Source organism: Bos grunniens, chromosome 4 (genome assembly GCF_055505025.1).
Source record: "Bos grunniens cultivar Pamir isolate PY7600 chromosome 4, Bosgru_T2T1.0, whole genome shotgun sequence".
NCBI lineage: Eukaryota > Metazoa > Chordata > Mammalia > Artiodactyla > Bovidae > Bos > Bos grunniens.
Window position 1 is genome coordinate 38,238,224 of NC_141168.1, and position 23,187 is coordinate 38,261,410.

The 23,187-nt window shown below is 39.3% G+C and overlaps 1 protein-coding gene across 2 annotated transcripts in view; it reads right to left on the minus strand.

The window, feature by feature from the left end:
• VPS41 (VPS41 subunit of HOPS complex) overlaps positions 1 to 23,187 on the minus strand; it is a 191,855-nt gene that overhangs the window by 143,262 nt on the left and 25,406 nt on the right. For both annotated transcript variants that reach the window (XM_086395970.1, XM_086395968.1), the window contains exon 3: positions 6,731 to 6,838. In XM_086395970.1, the coding sequence (XP_086252096.1) occupies positions 6,731 to 6,838 (108 nt within the window). The remainder of the gene's footprint in view (positions 1 to 6,730; positions 6,839 to 23,187) is intronic.

Consider the following 23,187-nt stretch of genomic DNA (forward strand, 5'->3'; position numbering starts at 1 on the left):
GAGTCGATGTGACTTCCCCAGAGACAGTCAATGAACAGCAGAGCTAGAATAGGAATTACCCTCAACTGGATCAGAAACCTGGTAAGTAGAGACATGGGCCTCAGATCAAGAGTGCATGTACTCAGGACTTCCCTAGCGGTCCAGTAGTTAAGACTGAACCTTTCAATGCTGGAGGTGTGGGTTTGACACCTGGTCAGGGAGTTAAGATCGCACATGCCTTGGGGTCAAAAAACCGAAACATAAAACAGAAGCAGTACTGTAACAAATTCCATAAACACTTTAAAGAATGGTCCATATTAAAAAAAAAATAGGGTGCATATTCTCAAACTTAGTCTGATTACAGTTCCCACTGTCAGGCTCCTTGGCAAGTTGGATTAAGTACGGTGTCAATGAAACATGATCTCTGGAGAGGAACTTTGTTTTCCTTTTCATCCATTTTGTGGTTTATTCAGCACACATACACAAAACACCTACAATATGCTTAGACAATAAGCAAGTATGACTTAAAATGATGAAGGTTCAATAACAGACATAAAAAATTGATTAATTAAAATTAAAGAGCATCCTTAAAATGCAAGTACAACTGACTCTTGAACAATATGGTTTGAACAGGGAGGATCCACTTATACACAGATTTTTTTCAACAGTAGATAGTTGGTCTTTAGACAGTGGTAGACGGGAGCAGGTGTCGGGGCACCAACCCTTCCTGCAGTTGAGAATCCGCATATAACTTACAGTCGGTCCTGGATATCCAGGGTTCCTTCAGATCAAGGGTTCCACAACCTCAGACTCAACCAACCAGGGACTGTGTAGTACTTCAGTATTTACTATGTGGAAAAAAATATCTGTGTATAAGTGGACCTGAACCAGTCTAAACCCATGTTGTTCAAGGGTCAACTCTGAAGGAGAAGCTAGACAGCAGACACCAAGGCAGAGAGGGAAGGCCTGTGGTAAAGACCATTTGCGGCAGCAAGGATACAATTTGCACAAAGGCATGTGGTCACAGAAAAAGCAAGACCAAGTCAAAAAATTACAAGTAGTTTTATATGGTAGAAGCATCCAGGGGAGGAGGCAGGTACTGAGACTGACAAGGTTGGTTAATAGAAGGCTTCTGAATAATTATAGAAGGATGAAAGGTAGCAAAGTTGGGGGGGGGGGTAGGCGGGGATGTCCAAATCATGAAGACATGAGGAAGCCAATACAGAATTCCAGGATGGAGGAATAGACAATCACATCTGAATTCCTGGAAGATTATTTCAGTAGAAAATGTTATAAATGGATTAGGATGAAATCAAATCTGAAGGAAAACAGATTGATTCACGGCACTTTCATTAGTTCAGAGGAGAAATGACGAATGCCTGAACTAAAAGCTCCTTGGCTCAGGACGGGCGTGGATTCAAGCAGGTGACTTCGGACTAGAATTCAGGCAGAAGAGATGTTGTACGAAGAGCCTGTGGTTGCTGCCAGAGCATGACACTTGTGGCAGGAAAGTGTTCAGACTTCAGGCCAATTACACAAGGAGGCAAGATCTCAGAGGGCCATCAATACCACATGAAGGAGCTCAGACCTTAGCAGATGAGGAAAACCAGACCTGAGTTGCAGAACTGATATTTTCCACAGAGCATTCTGGCAACTAGGTGGCAAAAGAGTTAAAAGCAAATAAAATAATAATAATAATGAATAAGAGGTACACGAGTATAGGGAGGAGAAGTGGAAGACCTCAGCAAGGGCAGGGATGGTGAGAAAACCAACAGGACTTAGGGAATGACTGGGTGGAAATGGAGAGTCAGCTTTGCCTTAGGTGCTGCCACCAAATGGGGCAGAGAAACTAAAAGAACAAACGCAAGGGAAGGAAGAGGAAAAAAAAAAAAATGAGTTCACTATGGACATGGTGAGTTACATGCAAAAATAGAACCGAAGGTACAGCTGTGTAAGCGGCCATTAAATAAACAAGCACACTAATCTAGGGAGGGTCAGGGGGGAAGTGGACACAGATATCATGAAATTAAACCAAGAAAAGTAAATATTTAGAAAACAAGTGACCAATGGACCAAATCTTGGGAGTGGAAACAGTGACAGACTTTATTTTGGGGGGCTCCAAAATCACTGCAGATGGTGACTGCAGCCATGAAATTAAAAGACACTTGTTTCTTAGAAGGAAAGATACAACCAACCTAGACAGCATATTAAAAAGCAAAGACGTTATTTGCCAACAAAGGTCTGTCTAGTCAAAGCTATGGTTTTTCCAGTCCAGCCATGGGAGAGCTGGACTATAAAGAAAGCTGAGTGCTGAAGAATTGATTCTTTTAAACTGTGGTGTTGGAAAAGACCTTTGAGAGTCCCTTGGACTGCAAGGAGATCCAACCAGTCCATCCTAAAGGAGATCAGTCCTGAATGTTCATTGGAAGGACTGATGTTGAAGCTGAAACTCCAATACTTTGGCCACCTGATGCAAAGAACTGATTCATTGGAAAAGACCCTGATGCTGGGAAAGATTGAAGGCAGGAGTAGAAGGGGATGACAGAGGATGAGATGGTTGGATGGCATCACTGACTCAATGGACATGAATTTGAGTAAACTCTGGGAATTGGTGACGGACACGGAGGCCTGGAGTCCTGCAATCCACGGGGTCGAAAAGAGTCGGACATGACTGAGCAACTGAACTGAACTAAGAAACAACAGTTAGAATCCAGACTTGGAATGACGGACTGGTTCCAAATAGGAAAAGGAGTATGTCAAGCCTATATACTGTCACCCTGTTTATTTAACTTATACGCAGAGTACATCATGAGAAATGCTGGGCTGGATGAAGCACAAGATGAAATCAAGATTGCAGGGAGAAATATCAATAAGCTAAGATATGCAGATGATACCACCCTAATAGCAGAAAGTGAAGAGGAACTAAAGGGTCTCTTGATGAAAGTGAAAGAGGAGAGTGAAAAAGCTGTCTTGAAACTCAGCATTCAAAATATGAAGATCATGGCATATTGTCTCATCAGTCCATGGCAAATAGATGGGGAAACAATGGAAACAGTGACAGACTTTATTTTCTTAGGCTCCAAAATCACTGCAGATGGTAACTGTAGCCATTAAATTAAAAGGCGCTGGCTTCCTGGAAGAAAAGCTATGACAAACCTCAACAGTGTATTAAAAAGCAGAGACATTACTTTGCTGACAAAGGTCCATCTAGTCAAAGCTATGGCTTTTCCAGTAGTCATGTACGGATGTGAGAGTTCGACCATAAAGAAAGCTGAGCGCCAAAGAATTGATGCTTTTGAACTGTGGTGTTGGAGAAGAATCTTGTGGGTCCCTTGGACTGAAAGGATATCCAACCAGTCAATCCTAAAGGCAATCAGTCCTGAATATTCACTGGAAGGACTGATGTTGAAGCTGAAGCTCCAATACTTTGGCCCCCTGACGTGAAGAGCTGACTCATTGGAAAAGACCCTGATGCTGAGCAAGACTGAAGGCAGGAGAAGGGGACGACAGAGGATGAGATGGTTGGATAGTGTCACTGACTCGATGAAGGTGAGTTTGACCAAGCTCTGGGAGCTCTGATGGACAGGGAAGCCTGGTGTGCTGCAGTCCATGAGGTCGCAAAGAATCAGACACGACAGAGCGACTGAACTCAGCTGAACTGATCCCCAGTTCATCAATCACAGCCTTATCATGGTGAAGGGACTTGAGTAACTTAATGAAGCTATGAACCACACTATGCAGGGCCACAGAAGATGGATGGGTCATAGGGAAGAGTTCTGACAGAGCGTGCTCCACTGGAAGAGGAAATCACAACCCACCCCAGTATTCTTGCTGCAAGAACCCCATGAACAGCATGAAAAAGCAAAAAGATATGGCAATGGAAGATGAGCCCCCCAGCCTTTGTGTGGATCACAACAAATTGTGGAAAATTCTTCAAGAGATGGGAATACCAGACCATCACACCTGCCTGAGAAACCTGTATGTGGATCAAGAAGCAACAGTTAGAATGGACATGGAACAATGGACTGGTTCAAACTCAGAAAGGAGTATGTCAAGGTTCTATATTGTCACCCTGCTTATTTAACTCATATGCAAGGTACACCATGCAAAATGCCGGGCTGAAGAATCACAAGCTGCAATCAAGATTGCTGGGAGAAATATCAGTAACCTCAGATATGCATATGATACCACTCTAATGACAGAAAGTGAAGAGGAACTAAGGAGCCTCTTGATGAGGGTGAAAAGACCAGATTGAAAAGCAGGCTTAAAACTCAACATTCAAAAATCTAAGATCACAGCATCCAATCCCATCACTTCATGGCAAACAGAAGGGGAAAAAGTGGAAGCGGTGACGTATTTTACTTTCCTAGGCCCCAAAGTAACTGCAGATGGTGACTGCAGCCATGAAATTAAAAGACACTTGTTCTTTTGAAGGGAAGTTATGACAAACCTAGACAGCATATTAAAAAGCAAAGACATCACTTTGATGAAAAAGGTCTGTATAATCAAAGTTACGGTTTTGCCAGTAGTCATGTATGGATATGAGAGCTGGACCATAAAGAAGGACGTGGCCTAATCACTAATTCGTGTCCAACCCTTGCAAATCAATGGACTGTAGCCCACCAGGCTCCTCTGTCCATGGAATTTTCCAGGCAAGAATACTGGAGTAGGTTGCCATTTCCTTCTCCACAGGATCTTCTCGAGGTGGATTCTTTATTGACTGAGCTACCAGCTCCCAAGAATTGATGCTTTTGAACTGTGGTGCTGAAGAAGACTCTTCAGAGTCTTTTGAACAACAAGGAGATCAAACCAGTCAATACTAAAGGAAATCAACCCTGAATATTCTTCACTGTATAGTGAATACTCTTTACTGAAAGTCCTTCACTGGAAGAACTGGGATGCTGAATCTGAAGCACCAATACTTTGGCCATCTGATGTGAAGAGCACACTCATTGGGAAAAAGATCCTGATGCTGGGAAAGACTGAAGACAAAAGGAAAAGGGGGTGGCAGAGGATGAGATGGTTAGAGAGCATCACTGACTCAATGGACCTGAATTTGAGCAAACTCTGGGAGACAGTAAAGGACAGAGGAGCCTGGCTTGCTACAGTCCATGGGGTCACAAAAAGTCATACATGACTCAGTGACTGTACAACAAAAGCATGAAATATCAAAAATGGGCTCATTTACAGAATCAGAAAGTAGATCAGTGGTTACATGGGGCTAGAGTTGTCTGTTCCATGATTCAGCATGGATCACTAGGAGAGAAGGGATGAAATGAAGTGAATGACAGATGTGGCCAAAAAGGACCATAAGCGGGAGGGGAAGGATGAGCTGGGCAAACAGCCAGAAACTGAGGCTGATCATGCTGGATAGCTTCCATTCTCTTAAAGAAATAGAAATGACATCATCGTCTGAGTGAAGGGATGGTGGCCGAAAAGGCGGATTGGGGATGAAGGAGCTGAAGATGGACAAATAAATACCAGCCCGTTAAGTGGCATGTACACCTCGCACGCAAGGTGTACCAGCACATGGCAGGTGACCTTGTTCTTAAAGCACTGACTTTAAGCTGAGAGCTTAGCTGGGGCGGTGGGGCTGAGGCGGGTGGTGGGGGTGCGTCCTTGAGAGCAGGGCCATTAGAGAATTGAATCTACTGGTAAACTTAAGTTAGAATGGCTGACCACTTGACAGAGACAGAAAAGAAGAAGAATGGATTAGAGATCAGGGCTCCATCAAGTCACAAAACAGGGTTAGTGGGAAGATGAACACAAAAGCTTGAAGGATAAAAAGATTAAGAATGCTGCCCAAAATATCTTCAAGTTCCAGGGACAGACATAAAGCCTCCAGAATGTGGCCTTAAGGGTAGAGAAATGAAAAGGGCTGAAGGAGAGGGTTCTGGAAAAACGAGACAGAAAACACAGGTCCTGTTGGCATGCTGAAAGCAGGAATCTATTTACAAGAGAATGAAATCTGTAATAAAGGGGAACTGGGTAGAGGCAAGGAGATAGATGAGGCAATACTGCTAGAAAGAAGGGGATAAACCAGGAGGTGGATCAGAGCCCGGTGCCCGCCTTCAGTGGAGGTACCAAGGCTCACTCGTACAGCTCATGGGGAAAAGGGAGCAATGATGAGAATGTCTTGCTTCTAATATTCCAATTATGTCCTGGATTGTTCTGGTCTATAATGGGATAAGGGTCCTGTATAGTACTTAGTCTGGACTTAAAAAGTTGGTGGGGGGCTTTTCTATAATGAAGACTGAGATGTGGAATATATTTATTCATTCATATAATACATAAAAAATCATCTGGGGCCTTTCTATTGATTCCTAAGGCCTCCAATGTAATCTCTTCTACTCTTACAAAAGCAATGAGCTCCAGAATATTTCTCATCTCAACATTTTCCTGCTCTACCATGTAAGATCTGAGGAATTAAGTACCAGAGTTTCTGAGAATCACTTGCTACAGATCTTTCACAACCATCATCCTCTTCTATTTGATACACTATGGTGTATCAACTATTTGTTACAGTGTGGTGATACACTATTTGATACATGGATGGTGTGTGTGTACAAATACATCGATATAATATCTCTGGTTGTTGTTTCAGTTTTTCACTGGTGAGAAAGAAGAGAGGAAGAGTGGCAGGGAGACACAATTACTGTGAAAAACCACCACCCAAAGCACCAGACCTCAAAGTATCAGCAAACATACAACAGAAACGAGTTACAGAAGCATCCTCTACAGGCCACCGTACCTTGTCATGGACCGTCATGCAGCTAGCAGCATCCTTCTGAAGGATTTCAGTTACCCCATTGGAGAGCCTTTCGTACTTCAGTTTGGGCTCCTCTTCACTCTCTTCTTCCTGCACGGAAAACAGAGATGGCAGCCCTCAAGGACATATTTGAAAGAGTCAAAGACTCAAAACACACTCTGTAAGGTGGAACCAGAGGTGGTTCCCTCAATGACTGTCAACAACCACAACTACAGTGCTAAGGGTTAAGATTCTCATGTTTCATTTTTCCAACTGGCCTATCAACTGCTACAACTTCAATGGCAGAATAAATCTGAAAGCTGGAAAGAGGACTACATGTACCTTCTGTTGACAGTAATCAACTTCAGCATATCAAAAAAATACAAAACTGTCTGTCCCACTATTCGGACAAAAGCCAATAAAAGGTGCATAGACAAAATACTTGTCAATGTGCCCTCATGGACATAAAACACAGCAATGAGACAGGAATACAATAAACTTCCAAAAGACTATAATTCTGTATTTCAAGATTGCAAGCATTTTTGTCAGATTTGAGAATATCCCATTTTACTTAGAAAAATTATAAAAATTAAAATGAAAGAAAATCAGAAATTTTATATAAAGCCAAGTATATACTTACTCTTCAGATAAAAATATTTTAATATTAATTTTAAGTAACTGAGAAACCATGAGTGGATATTATTACTTAGTTTATGTTACAATATGCACTGTTGACTCTCATCTGAATAAACCTACTTATACATTAAAATGTTCTTAATCTTCTATACATGTTATTACTAACTTTAGATGTTCAATTTTACTGTTGATATAGCATCATAAGACATGCTTAATCTTCAGAGTTACAAAGTTCGGAATCTAGATTGTCTATAAAGGCCAGGAATTAATAAATCAAGATTACTTATAAAAATTATGACAATGATTCAGAAAAATATTTATTTTACTGCATCAATATACAATGAGAAGGAAATATGCATATAGTGATAACTGTGGTAGAATAAAACTGGCCAAAAGAGTAGTCCACAAAAACAGTTTACTCATCATTTCCTTCAAAAATAATTGTGTGGTCCTCACCTTCCAGCTAACATTTGGGTAGTTTGAGGTACATCAACGGTCCCACCCAGAATACCTAGGAATGTTTAATGAAATATAGAGCAATATCAGTCTAAGGCATCAATTAAAGCGCTACCGAGGGAGTCTGAACTAGAAGTGTGATTCCAAGGTGGTGGAGAAACTGCAGAGAGGCCAGCTGGCATTCTATAGTCATTTTCTTCCTGGAGACATTTATCAACAGGAGGCTGAGACTCTGCCTGGATAGATGGCCACGCTTGGAAGTGTGGAAAACAGCAAACCTTCTGGGCTTTCTTGGTGGCTCAGATAGTAAAGAATCTGCCTGCAATGCAGGAGACCTAGGTTCAAGCCCTGGGTCAGGAAGATCCCACTCCAGTATTCTTGCCTTCAGAATTCCATGGATAGAAGAGCCTGGCGGGCTGCAGTCCATGGGGTTGTAAAGAGTCTGATAAGATCGAGTGACTAACACTTTCACTTTCTGGTACTTATGGGGACTAGAGGCTTGATGGGTGGAAGAGAGAGGCAAAGAAGGGAGTTTGTTACACAGCCACTTTTCCCCAAAAGAAAACTGCTAATTTCCAAAACTACATAAAGCAGGAGACAAAAACGCTTGCCTCAAAAATGCAAACTCACTGCCTTGACATGTTAGGAAGAAAATTAGATGAGGTCCTGGTGAACACCAAAGCCTCTCATCTGGGACTCCTGGTCCCCAGGACACAAACACAAAGAGCTTCCCAAAACTTCTGTCTATAGCTTTGCCTCAGTTTACTCCCTGCCTGGAGTAAGGTACACAACCCCAACCTATCTGTCCAGTAAGGGAAAGGGTGGCTCCTTAGAGAAAGAATACTACTGGGCTTCTACAATTCTTCACCTACAGTACTAAGAATTCAATTAAAAAAAAACTACCAGGTGTGCCACAAGACAGGACCAAATGACTAAACATCAAGGAGAAAAAAACTGTGTTAAACAAAACAAAAACACAGACCCCTGGATGACCTAGATACTGGATTTAGCAGAAAAGGACCTTAATGTAATTATGTTAATTATTATAAAGTATGTTTTTTTAAAAAGATGAATGAAATACATAGAAAGATTTCAACACAAAACTTCAATCTGTAAAAAAAAAAAAATCAAAAGATAGTTTTAGAACTGAAAAATATAACTGAAATTAAGAACTCAATATTATAGTTCAACAGAAGATTAGCAAAGCAGAAGACAGGATTAGTAAAATGGAAAACAGGTCAAAAGATATCCAAAGGGAAGCTCAGGGAAGGAAAATGGACGGAAAATACAGAAAAATTATGTGCGATTTGTCGGACACAGTGAAAAGGGTCTAACATTTTTCAATATAGTCCCACAAGGATAAGGAAAATAGAAAAATGGGAAGGAGGAGGGATAGGAAGACTACTTACAGAGGTAACAACTGAGAATTTTCCAAAACTCATAAGACATCAACCCATAAGATCAAGAAACTTTGCAAACTGAAGCAACATAAGTATGAAGAAAATCACATCTAGGCACATCACAGTAAAAAGAAAATTACATAAAAGAAAAATGACTTGTAGACTGTTAAGTACTGGTCTTAAAGATTATAATACTGATCAACAATCACACACAGACTATGAACTCAGATGCCTACAGAAATCTTTATCCTTGGGGCAAAGACCTACTTCACATGGAAAGGCGCTCATTTCTAGATAAACTGAAAGAATGAGATATGTCAACCATTATGCTATAGACTTAACACTAGATATCCCATTTCATCCTGACTTAAAAAAAAAAAAAGATTATGGTGAGTTAAATATCATTATCCCATTTTACAGATATTTCAGTAAAAACTGATGATCAGAAATTTTAGGTAATGTCATTAAGATACACAGTGGATAGAAAGCAAAGCTAAAATTCAAATTCAGTTATGAATGCTCTAACATCAATGCCTCATTTAATATACTACCCCAAACTCCTAGGAAAATTATACTACAAATCACAATAGACACCTCCAAGATTTTTATGCCTACAAAAAACTACAACTGTGATCAACAGGAAACGTGTCAGATGTCTTTATTTAGCAGGTACATTAGTTACAGATAGATGGATATTATTCCAACATTTACTGACTTAATACAACAATACTGCTGTTTAGTCACTAAGTCATGGTCTGACTCTTTTGTGACCCCATAGACTATAGGTCTGCCAGGTTCCTCTGTCTGTGGGCTTTCCTAGGCAAGAATACTAGAGTGGGTTACCATTTCCTTCTCCAGGGGATCTTCCTGACCCAGGGATCAAACCTCTGTCTCCTGCACTGGCAGGTTCTTTACCACTGAACCACTTGGGAAGCCCTAAAACAACAGTAAATCTGTGCTATTTAATGGAGTTCCGATGGGTAAACAATATACAAGTGGCTTCACTGGGTGCCTGAGATTCAAGATCTCTTCTGGGGTTGAAGGCAAGGTGTGAGCTGGGCATCTGAAGACCTGACTGGGGTTAGAGTAATGATTTCCCAGATGGCTCACTCAAATGGGTGGCAAGTTGGCACTGGGTGTTGACAAGAGGCTTCAGTCGCTGTTCTTCTGGACTTCTCCAAAGGGCTGCATCAATGTCCTTAGGATATGGCAAAGGAGACTTCCCCCACAGTGAGTGGTGCAAGAGAATGCACAGTGGAAGCCCTAAGGTTATATACGACCTAGCTTCAGAGGTCACATGCTGTCGCTGCCACAGTATTCCTGTATGTTGATCATACAGACCAGCCATGATTCAATGGGAGGGGAGGACACGAAGGCAGGAATAATAAGAGGTGAGAATCACCTGGGGGCATCATGCAGACTAGCTACAAGAGGAGTAATAAAATTTTAAGAGCAATAAACCTAGTTTAATAAAAAAATCAATATTCCATGTCTACTGATGAACTGTCTTAAATTTTCTTCTCCAAGTATACACAAACTACTAGTTGTTTATTTAGTAAAAGGGTGGTAAAACCAGAGATGGTCTACCTACTAACTTTTTAAGAATAACTCCAAGAACTAAAAGCCACAGAAGGAAGTAGTATGTGCATGGTTCCTTAAAAGCCCTACCTTTCTTTAAAAACGAACTAACAATAATCACCTCAACCCAATGAGTTGTTGCATGTCCAAATAGGATCTGTTGTTAAAATATCAAATAGCTAATTAACCCAGTCTTAAAAAAAATCTAGAAATAGGAAAATTACAAAAAGCAACTAATAAACACTTCTACTTATATATCTAATACAAGCGAGAAAGAGAAATCATTACAAAGTTAACACTAAATGTAGCCAAGGCATGATGTGTGCATTCTGAAGTAAATGTGTTAAATACAAATTGAATCCTGAATGTTAGTCTTTATAATAAGATGCCACATGTTGTTCAAGTCTGGACATCAAATGTGCATCCAATGTGAAAAGTTAATTCTAGCCTCTGGACAATTTTGCATAAAAGCACTCAACCACGGACCATTAGATAACGTTACTGTAAATAAGGTTTGCCTGTCTTATTCATAAGTGGAAACTAAATAATTTCTCTCACATAAGTATACAAAAATAAATACTTTCACAGCACAGCTCACTGAAGCATTCGTGCTAGGCTTCAAAAACCATAAATAAAATGAAAACTCCAATATTAGGCACTTGATGTAGCATTTCACGCTTTTCTGACAGGTATCTTTTATGTTAAGTTAAAAGCAGGCTAAAGGTGAATTTTTTAAGGTGTTTTCTGCCTGCTGTAAACAAAGAAAATGGAAAGTGATTCAAAAATACAATTCGCAGAGGTTATTCTACTGCTGCAGACTTTATATCACATTTTAAATAAAAAACATTTTAAAAATCAGGTAGATTTAATATAGAGTTTCACTGTAAAAAAAAAAAAATTAAACAGAAAAAAAAAGACTTTCATGCAATTTGAACTTCCACAGAAAACAACTCAGTGTTAATAAAAATCAAATCAATAATTTTTGTTAAATTTTAATAATCTTGCAAGCCTACAAATAAAACCATCAATAGTCTGAGTTGAGATGACAGTTAACTGCGTTTCTATGACAACCCAGAGGCACAGTACAAGTCCTGACTTGCAGTTAAGTGAAGGTATGAACAGAGTGACATTTACTCATACAAGAAAATCTGAAGCTTTTCTTTAAAAAGAATCAATTCTCAAATAACATGGACTTTCACTAAGTGGATAACACTTTTAATTAAAGACAAGTCCTTTAGATCATCCTGTAGGATTCTAAAACATCTGAAAATAAATTTCTTATCATGGTCATTTTTACTGAGTTTTGAACCGAAAGTGAAAAAGTCGCTTTTGGGACAACAGACTAAGGTAATTACAGATTTCTGTCTCAAAAACTATTTAACAGTTTGTTACTAACACCACAGAGTCAATGTACACAGAGAAAATCCCATCACCTAACTTAGAATTATATAACCAACAAGAATATCATACTTTTCATCTGATAATTTAAATTTTCTGTACAAGAAAAAACTGGCATTTATAACCAATTTTTCATCCTGCTTTAACACTAACCACATCTTTCACACATCAGTATATTTTATGTACAATGTGACAGTCTAAATGAAGACCCGAATTTTACTTAAAAAAAAAAAATGTGTCATATGAATTCAGCGGTTAACAGAAAGATCATTATATTTTCTACAGCTTTTATGAATCTAGAACTCAAAATTTTATTTCTGGTTATCAGTTCTTTGTTAAAATACAGTTTTGTCTTGTTCCGGTTTTTATTTTTTTTCCTTTTCCCACAAAACAATAGTAGATATACAAGAAAGGTGAGATGTTATGTTTACAAAATCCAAGTTAAGCCAGTGACAAATATCACCAGTGGAGTGCTCCTAGACAATTTATAATCTTACTCTATGGAGATCCCTTCATCTCAGCTAGACTCACCAATGAGAAAGACCTCAGCTGAACCTCTAGGATTTTTAATAAGATGAATGGGTGCGTTGATCTCTTGTCATCGACTACATCTGACCAGGGGCAAATTCCTTTTAATAAATATCCAATGTTTTAAAGCTAGATAAAATAGGGAACACTAACATCCTCAAAAACAAAACAAAATTCTCATTGTCTAAAAAAAAGAGCAGCTTGAACTTCCACAGGAAAAAACCAAGTGTTAATAAAAAGCAAATCAATCATCAGCTATTGGTCTGAAGGTATAAAGACTTTCCTCCTCTAGAACATTTTCTCGAGAATTATAATCACCATAATTGAAATTATACTGTAAGTCAATCAAAACACATAATTTGAGGTCTCAAAAAATACAACTAACAAATTTTTAAGAAATAGAACTCTGCACTACAACAGGAGTTGTATCAACTTTTTACCAACAATTAATATAGAGTCAAGAAATATATATGTTATCATGCATATACATTTATTTGAAACTGTAATGTCACCAATAAAGAACATCTCCACCTATGTCATATCGTCTTAAACTTTTCTACAAAAAGAGATTTATGATGAGAAAAACTGTACAAAAAAAGAATAACTAAGATTCAAAACTTATCAAGAAATAAGGACTTTTATTGATTTTGTATTTGTGCCCTTCCCAAATGAATGCCACCTCCTTAAAAGGGCAAGTGCAACTATTAACTATTATAGGTTATAGCGCCATTACAAAAGGACGATTTTATTTACACAAAAAGATGACTGTCTGGTAGGAAAGCTGGTTTCATATATCCTTCTAAAATGTCAAAACATATCAATAAAACTACATAAACAAGCCAAGAGAGTAACTTCTAGTTTCCATTTATAACACAAGGTATTACAGCTGCCTCAATGACCAAACTTTTTAAGAAAGTGACATGGAGATAATGGAATTCATCTACAATAAAACAACTGTGGTCAAAGCTCCCACGATGCCTTTCCATCAGACTGGTGACAGACAAGCAATTACACTCTTATATGAATGCAAATAATGCTGTTAAAGTTTTTTACTTTCAAGCAATACTGCTATTACTGAAAACATTAATCAAAAACAAGTAGCTAAAATTAGGAGCTCATAAATGTATTCTAGATGATATAGGTCTACTTTTTCATATAGATAGAAAATTTCAATGAGCCTACTCATAGGTATATACTATATTTAAAAGCTTAAAATACATATGGTTAAATAAGTGGTTCTCAACCGGAGGTAATGTTGTTCCCCCAGTTCACTCACTTGGCAATGTCTGCGGACATTTTTGTTGTCACAACCGAGTTGGCGGAGAAGATGCTATTGATATCTAGTGGGTAGAGGGCAGGGACGAAGCTAAACATTATATAATGGATGAGACAATTTTCCAAAACAAAAAATTTTCCCTCCCCAAATGCCAATAGTGCCAAGGTCAAGAAACCCCAGGTTAAACAAATTTCACAAGATTAAATATTACACCGACCTTAAAATCTGTTTTCAAAGACGATTTGATAACAAAGGGGAAGGTTCTCAAAATGTCTTACTAGGTGAATAAGTAGGTCATAAAAACCTGCTTTGCACGATCCAAATGTTACTAAAGAAATGCATATACACACGTGGGAGGTAGATGAGAAAAACAAACATCATGGTCATCCTCCTAAGCTTTTTCTTCACATACAGACTGGGAGTGATAACAGGACTTCCATCGCAGCGTTGCTGTGACCATTACAGAAGGCAGCAATTAAAAATCACTACTGAGATGGGACTTCCCTGGCAGTCCAGTGGTTAAGACTCTGCACGTTCAATGCAAGGAGTGTGAGTTCGATCTCTGGTTGGGGAACTAAGATCCAGCATACTGCATCGGGCAGCCAAAAAGTTAAAAAAAAAAAAATTACCATGGCTACTGCCAATTTTTTTAAATTTTCTAAAATAAATAATTATTTCATTATAGAATTACTGTATTTGATACATTTTCAAGCCATTATTCAACATTCTTTCAAAAACTTTACATCTACTAAACTAAGACTTCTCTCTCAAAACCACTCTTCTTCCCCTGTCAATACTTTGCCTACGGAAGTGAGAAAAAGTTGAGCCTCTAATAATTGAAGAGGTCTACTTAAGATTCATAAGATATGCAGTCTTCATAAACCCTGGTCTCTCCTTTGCCCTGTAGTATCAGAATTTCATGTTCAATTCAAGGAGGAAAAAAAAAAATAAGGTGAAGGTTTCCATGCCCTAAGCCACATACCATAAACAGGATCGACTCCCATCATTTATTTTATATTGGGAAAGCGATAAGAATATAGAGAGTAGGGGGGCTGGGGAATGAGAAAAGCAAATAAGCTTTTCATTTCCTTCCAGCCATATGGAATAACCTGACCAATCTTCAAGATATGCCATTCAGGTGGACAATTTCCGCCACTAAATCCAACATAACCCTCTTTTTCTTTCTTCCCGATATCCCTTGGTGATCACAAGATCCTTAGAAGCAGGGTTTAGGCCTATTTGTTGTTCTGAACTTCACCTAACAAAACTGTGGGTACCTAACAAAGACCAGTGAAACCACAAGTACATCGTAATAGCAGACAGAGTTTAGTGAGAAGCTTTTCAGAGACATTCTCATTTAAATTTCCACACAAGAAAATCCAAATCGTACCACAGCAGGGAATAGGAGAGATTACCTAAATTATGTACAATATTATGTAAAATATTTACAGACACAGCTGGGGGAGGGGGTAGGCAGGGGAAGGTACCAAAGAGAGGGAAACAGTAGCAAATAGGAGCAGCAGCCACAGAGGTCCCACAAATTCAATTTTCATGAAAAACTTAACATTGATTTATAATTTACAGGTTTACTGTTACATTAAAAAGTGCCACAAGTTTTGAGATTATGTTTGTTGGCAAGGAGATCAAATACCTCTCAAGCATCTTTCCTTATCCCAGGTGCAAAGAAACACCTGGCTAGCTACTCCCACACAAGCCTCTGACAGCTTTTCAAAAATTTCCATGAAGAAACAGATACAGATAAATTCCCCAAATAGCAATAAAAAATTAAGATAAGCCATTACCAAAATTAAGGAAAAGCTGATATATATGGTGAGTATGAATTTGAACTAATGACACATCTTGGCTTGTTTTCATGAAAACTTAACCTGAACAAAATGCACAAAGATGCTTTAGGCTCTCCCACCAAAGCTCAGTGGACATGAGTTTGAGCCAACTCAGGGAGATAGTGAAGGACAGGGAAGCCTGACATGCTGCAGTCCGTGGGGTCATAAAAAGTTGGACATGACTGAGCGACTGAACAACCACCAAAGCTTCATGCTCGTGACTCAGAGCCTATCCCACTCGACAGAGCAGATACCTGCCTCCCCCATTAGGGGCTGTTTTTTTCTAGACTGTGACTGCAGTTTTTGCCCACTGTTTCTCCACATCTGCACCTTCAACCCTGGCTACCATCGATTTCCACCTCCCTCCTACAGGCAGAGACTGTAAGATGCTGACACCTGAACAGCGCATTCCTGGCGGTTTGAGAGCCCCAGCTTTAAGCACTACAGGACCGAAAAAACACTGGTAGCAGGGAGGTGAGAATTTCAGGCAACCAGAGAACACAAATAAAGGTAAAAGCAAAGATGCATTAAAAAAACAGAAAACTGAATAATTAATAAGTCCAAAGTCTGCGTGTGCATGCTTAGTCACTAAGTCATGTCTGACTCTGCGACTCTGTGGTCTGTAGCCCACCAGGTAACTCTGTCCATGGGATCTCCCAGTTAAGAATACTAGAGTGGGTTGCCATTTCCTCCTCCAGGGGATCTTCCTGACTCAGGGATCAAACCCACCTCTCCTGCACTGCAGGTGGATTCTTTATTGCTAAGCCAGCAGAGAAGCATAACTGTAATATCAAAACTCTTGAAGAAAAGTTTTGAAGGGAAAAAAAAGGAAAAAAAAGAAAATAGTTCAGTTATCTGAGGCATGGATGTAAATGTAAAAATTTAAAGCAGAATATCATAAAGCAAACCCTATGAAAATAAAAACAAAAATAAACAAAAGGGACCTAATGAAACTTTAAAGCTTTTGCACAGCAAAGGAAACCATAAACAAAACAGACAACCTTCAAAATGGGAGAAATATTTACAAATGAAGCAAATGACAGGGGATTAATTTCCATAAAATACAAAAAGCTCATGCAGCTCAATATAAAAAAGGAAACAACCCAATTAAAAAATAGACGTAACCTAAAGAAGACATACAGGTGGCCAACAAACACATGAAAAGATGTTCAGCATGGCTAATTATTAGAGAAAAATGCAAATGAAGACTGCAATAAGGTACCACCTCATACCCATGAGAATGGCTATCATCAAAAATTCTACAGACAATAAATGTATGGAGAAAAGGGAACTCGGCTACACTGTTGGTGGGAATGTAAACTGATACAACCACTATGGAGAAAAGTATGAAGGTTCCTTAAAATACTAAGTATAGAACTATCATCTGATCCAGCAAACTCATAGCTGTCCATACATCTGGAGAAAACCATAATTCAGAAAGATACACACACCCCAATGTTCACTTCAGCACTGTTTACAATAGCCAGCCTTGGAAGCAACCTAAATGTCCATCAACTGAGGAATGGATAGAGAGGATATGGTACATATACACAATGGACTATTGGCCCTAAAAAAGGAACAAAATTGTACCATTTACACAGATTTGGATGGACCTAGAGAATGTCATACAGAGTGAAGTCAAAAAGAGAAAAATACTGTGTATTAGTGGAAATATGTGCAAACTAGAAAAATGGTATAGATGAACTTATTTGCAAAACAGAAACAGAGACACAGACATAGAGAACAAACATATTGATACCAAGGGGGAGACGGAAGTGGGATGGCTCGGGAGACTGGGGTGGACATATTAATACACACACTTCTCCACGTAAAATAGATAACTAATGAGACCCTAATATACCTATACAGGGAACTCAATTCAATGCTCTGTGGTAACCTAAACAGGAAGGAAATTAAAGAAAAAGGATATATGTATATGTGTGGCTGATTCACTTTGCTGCACAGCAGAAACCAACACAACATTGTAAAGCAATTATACTCCAATTTTTTTTCTTAAAGCAAACTCTATATATATTAATAGAAAACTTGGTGGTGGGTGGGCCTCACCAAATCAGTTGAAGGCATAAATAAACCCTCTCACTGAGTAAAAACATTCTTCCTAATTGCCTTCCAAGTGAGTGACTTTTTTCTTGTCTTAGGATTTGAACTGAAACATTGGCTCTTTCTGAGTGTCCCACTTGCTGACTCACCCTGAAGGTCTTGGGACTTGCCAGATCCATAATCACACGTCAGTTCCTTACAATAAATCTTTTTCTCTCTCTCTTTCTGATCCTATTGGTCTCTCTCAGATCCTCCTGAATTCTCTCAAATTTCTCCCTCTTTTCTCCCATACCCTCCCCAGTTCCTGTTGGTCCTAAACATAGCCCATTGGTTCTGTTTCTTTAGAGAACCCTGTCTTGCCAAGACAGAGAGAGCTAGCCTGGCCTGTAGATATGCCTCAAGGGCACTTTACAAAGGCTCAGAAGACTCATGGCACAAACTCCCACTATGACACATATTTTTCAAGGAGGTATTCAAATAGAAAGCAAAAAATCTAGGAGATGTAAGAGATGAAAAAGAAGGATGATCAAAAAAATCTTGGTAGAGATTTCCCTGGAGGTCCAGTTAGTAAGATCCTGCATTTCCAATGCAGGGGGTATGGGTTCAATCCCTGATCAGGGAGCTAAGATCCCACATGCTCTGTAGTGCAGCCAAGGGGAAAAAAAAAATCTTGGCAAAGTTCACTAATGTTCAGTTCAGTTTCAGTTCAGTCGCTCAGTCATGTCTGACTCTTTGAGACCCCATGAACTGCAGCACACCAGACCTCCCTGTCCATCACCAACTCCTGGAGTCCACCCAAACTCATGTCCATTGAGTCGGTGATGCCATCCAGCCATCTCATCCTCTGTCGTCCCCTTCTCCTCCTGCCTTCAATCTTTCCCAGCATCAGGGTCTTTTCCAATGAGTCAGCTCTTCACATCAGGTGACCAAAGTATTGGAGTTTCAGCTTCAATATCAGTCCTTCCATTGGACACCCCAGACTGATCTCCTTTAGGATGGACTGGTTGGATCTCCTTGCAGTCCAAGGGACTCTCAATAGTCTTCTCCAACACACAGTTCAGAAGCATCAATTCTTTGGCACTCAGCTTTCTTTATAGTCCAACTCTCACATCCATACATCACTAATGTTACTTTTTAACAAAGGACAGGGGAAGAAAGGAAAGAAATCATTTAAAAACCTACTGGACTTCATAATCAAGTGACCAATCACAAAATAAGTCAAAATAAGTTTTCTTATGCCAATTCCACCATGCACAGTCCTAGAGTACTGGGCAACTTAGTTAAAACCTCAGTTACTTCATCTTTCATGAAAGGAGGAGGAGAATATGTACCTTATAGAACTGCTGTAAGAATCAAACGTATTAAATGTATGCAAAGTACAGTATCAGGTTTGTATCCAGTGAATGTCAGTTATATTACCAATATTTGTAGTATAGCCCCCAAATTTAAACTATATAATTCATATCCTCTCTTTTGAGTTTATTTCCAGATATAAAACTGAACAAACATGTCTTTTTTTTTTAACTTTAAACTTTCTATTTTGTATTAGGGTATAGTTGATTAACAATGTAGTGGCAGTTGCAGATGAATGGTGAAGTGACTCAGTCACACATATACATGTCTCCATTCTTCCCCAAATCCCCCTCCCATCCAGGCTGGCACATACCACTGAGCAGAGCTCTATGTGCTATACAATAGATCCTTGTTGGTTATCAATTTTAAATACAGCAGTGTGTACATGACCTTGCCAAAGTCCCTAACTACCTCTTCTCCCTGACAACCATTATTTTGTTTTCTAAGTCTGTCTCTTTCTTTTTTGTAAGTTCATTTGTATCATTTCTTTTAGATTCCACATTTGTATCATTTCTTCCCACATTTAAAGAATGTCACATATTTCTCCTCCTCTGTCTGACTTTAGGCAATGTAACGCTCTCTAGGTTCATCCATGTTGCTGCAAATGGCATTATTTCATTCTTTTTTAATGGCTGAGTAAACTTCCATTTTATACACACACACACACACACACACACACACACACACACATATATATATATATATACACACACCACATCTTCTTTAACCATTTCTTTGTTGATGGAGATTCAGGTTCTTTCCATGTCTTGGCTATTGTAAGTAGTGCTGCAGTGAACACTGTGGTGCATGTATCTTTTTGAATCATGTTTTTCTCTAGGTATATGTCCAGGGATGGGATTGCAGTGTCATATGGTAGCTCTATTTTTAGTTTTTTAAGGAACCTCCATGTTGCTGCTGCTGCTGCTAAGTCGCTTCAATCGAGTCCAACTCTGCAACCCCATAGACAGCAGCCCACCAGGCTCTGCCGTCCCTGGGATTCTCCAGGCAAGAACACTGGAGTGGGTTGCCATTTCCTTCTCCAATGCATGAAAGTGAAAAGTGAAAGTGAAGCTGCTCAGTTGTGCCGACTCTTATCGACCCCATGGACTACAACCTACCAGGCTCCTCTGTCCATGGGATTTTCCAGGCAAGAGTACTGGAGTGGGGTGCCATTGCCTTCTCCAGGAACCTCCATACTGTTCTCCATAGTGGCTGTACCAATTTATATTCCCACCAACAAAGTCCCTTCTCCAGCATTTGTTGTTTGTGGAATTTTTGACAACAGTCATTCTGACAGGCATGAGGTTATATCTCATTGTAGTTTTGATTTGCATTTCTCTGATATCTAGCAGTGCTGAACATCTTTTCATGTACCTATTGGCCATCTGCATGTCCTCTTTGAAGAGATGTCTATTCAGGTCTTCTGCCCATTTTTTGAGTGGGTTGTTTGTTTTGATACTGTTACCAGTCAGAAACTGTTTATAAATTTTGAACACTAATCCCTTATCAATCACATCATTTGCAAGTGTTTTCTCCCAATCTGTGGGCTGTCTTTTCATTTGTTTATTGTTTCCTTTGCTGTGCAAAAGCTTTTAAGTAGGTCCCATTTGTTTATTTTTGTTTTTGTTTCAATTATTCAGGGAGATGGGTTGAAAAAATTTTGCAGAGATTTATGTCAGAGAGTGTTCTGCCTATGTTTTCCTTTAGGAGTTTTATAGTGTCTGGTCTCACATATAGGTCTTTAACCCATTTTGAGCTCATTTTTGTGTACGGAGTTAAAGCACAGTATCAGGTATGTATCCAGTGAATATCAGTTACTAAAAACGTTATTATTTGTATTAGTTTCCAAATTTAAACTGTATAATTCATATCCTCCCTTTTGAGTTTATTTTCAGACATAAAATTGAATAAACATAACATTTCTAATTTACCTCTTTGCTTTACACTATTTACAAAAAATGAAGATGTAACCTCAGATATGCAGATGACACCACCCTTATGGCAGAAAGTGAAGAGGAACTCAAAAGCCTCTTGATGAACGTGAAAGTGGAGAGTGAAAAAGTTGGCTTAAAGTGCAACATTCAGAAAACGAAGATCATGGCATCCGGTCCCACCACTTCATGGGAAATAGATGGGGAAACAGTGGAAACAGTGTCAGACTTTATTTTGGGGGGCTCCAAAATCACTACAGATGGTGACTGCAGCCATGAAATTAAAAGACGCTTACTCCTTGGAAGGAAAGTTATGACCAACCTAGATACCATATTCAAAAGCAGAGACATTACTTTGCCAACAAAGATTCGTCTAGTCAAGGCTATGGTTTTTCCTGTGGTCATGTATGGATGTGAGAGTTGGACTGTGAAGAAGGCTGAGCACCGAAGAATTGATGCTTTTGAACTGTGGTGTTGGAGAAGACTCTTGAGAGTCCCTTGGACTGCAAGGAGATCCAACCAGTCCATTCTGAAGGAGATCAGCCCTGGGATTTCTTTGGGAGGAATGATGCTAAAGCTGAAACTCCAGTACTTTGGCCACCTCATACGAAGAGTTGACTCATTGGAAAAGACTCTGATGCTGGGAGGGATTGGGGGCAGGAGGAGAAGGGGACGACAGAGGATGAGATGGCTGGATGGCAACACTGACTCGATGGACATGAGTCTGAGTGAACTCCGGGAGTTGGTGAGGGACAGGGAGGCCTGGCATGCTGTGATTCTTGGGGTCGCAAAGAGTCGGACACGACTGAGTGACTGATCTGATCTGATCTGATCTGATTACTGTTGAGTTGGTCACATCATTTCGAACATGTTTTCAGTCATACCTAAATGTGAATCCTGTTATTAGGAAAGTAAAAGGGAATGCTACAGTCCCCTCCTTATTAAGCCAACAGTCACTCCTGGATGCTTATAAAGATCAAAAGTAACTCATCCCAGGTCAAATATCTCAAAAATGCCCAACCATTGATGGAAATGATGACAACAGACTAAAATTTTAAGCTTTATACAGGGTTTCCTCACTCCCAACCTTCTGATACTATTTCAAGAGATTTATTTACTCCACTGAGGTCTTTGGAGAAGAAAGTCATTTTCTAAAGTAAAGAAATATGACAACATGGATGTCTGTAAATCACTATATTTAAAAATGGTTGTACTCAAAGTGAAATAGCTCACGGATGATAAGAAATCTACATGTTACTTAGATTTGTTATAGCATTTCTTGAGCCTGCACAGAAAAGAATACCTTAAAGCCCTGACAGGGTAATATTGGGCCCTAACTGTCAAGTAGAATTATCATTTAAACAACATTTTCGAGCAATTATCAGAAAAGATAAGTCTTTATAAATACAGCTCCGACAGTAATAGCAATTTCAGTACAACTCTTTTCTGTATGTTCTCCCTTGCCGCATGTATTTTACTGCCCAAATTCTGAGAATAAAGACTAATGAAAAGTGCTAAGGGAATAAGATCATACAATTACATTATCTACTGTGTTAGTTTGCCATTGCTACTGTAACAAATTACCATAAACTCAGCGGCTTAAAACAACACTAATTTGTTGTCTTACAACCCAAAACAGACCTCAATACAGATCCCATGGGGCTAACATCAAGATGATAGCAGGAAACCTTTCTCTGGAGGCTCTAGGCAAGAGTCTGGTCCCTCGTCTTCCCATCTTCTGGAGGCCACCTGCATTCCTTGGCAATGGGTTCCCCCCTCTCTCCTCCACCTTCAAAGCCAGCAAGAGTAGGTTGAGTCCTTCTAACACAACATTACTCTGACCTTCTCTACCTCTCTCTTCCACCTGTAAGGACCTTGTGACTACACTCATCCCCACCTGGATAATATCCCTATCTTAAAGTCAGCTGATTAGCAACCTAATTCCCTTTGCCATATGTAACATGTTCACAGCTTCCAGGAATTAGGATGAAGATTTTCA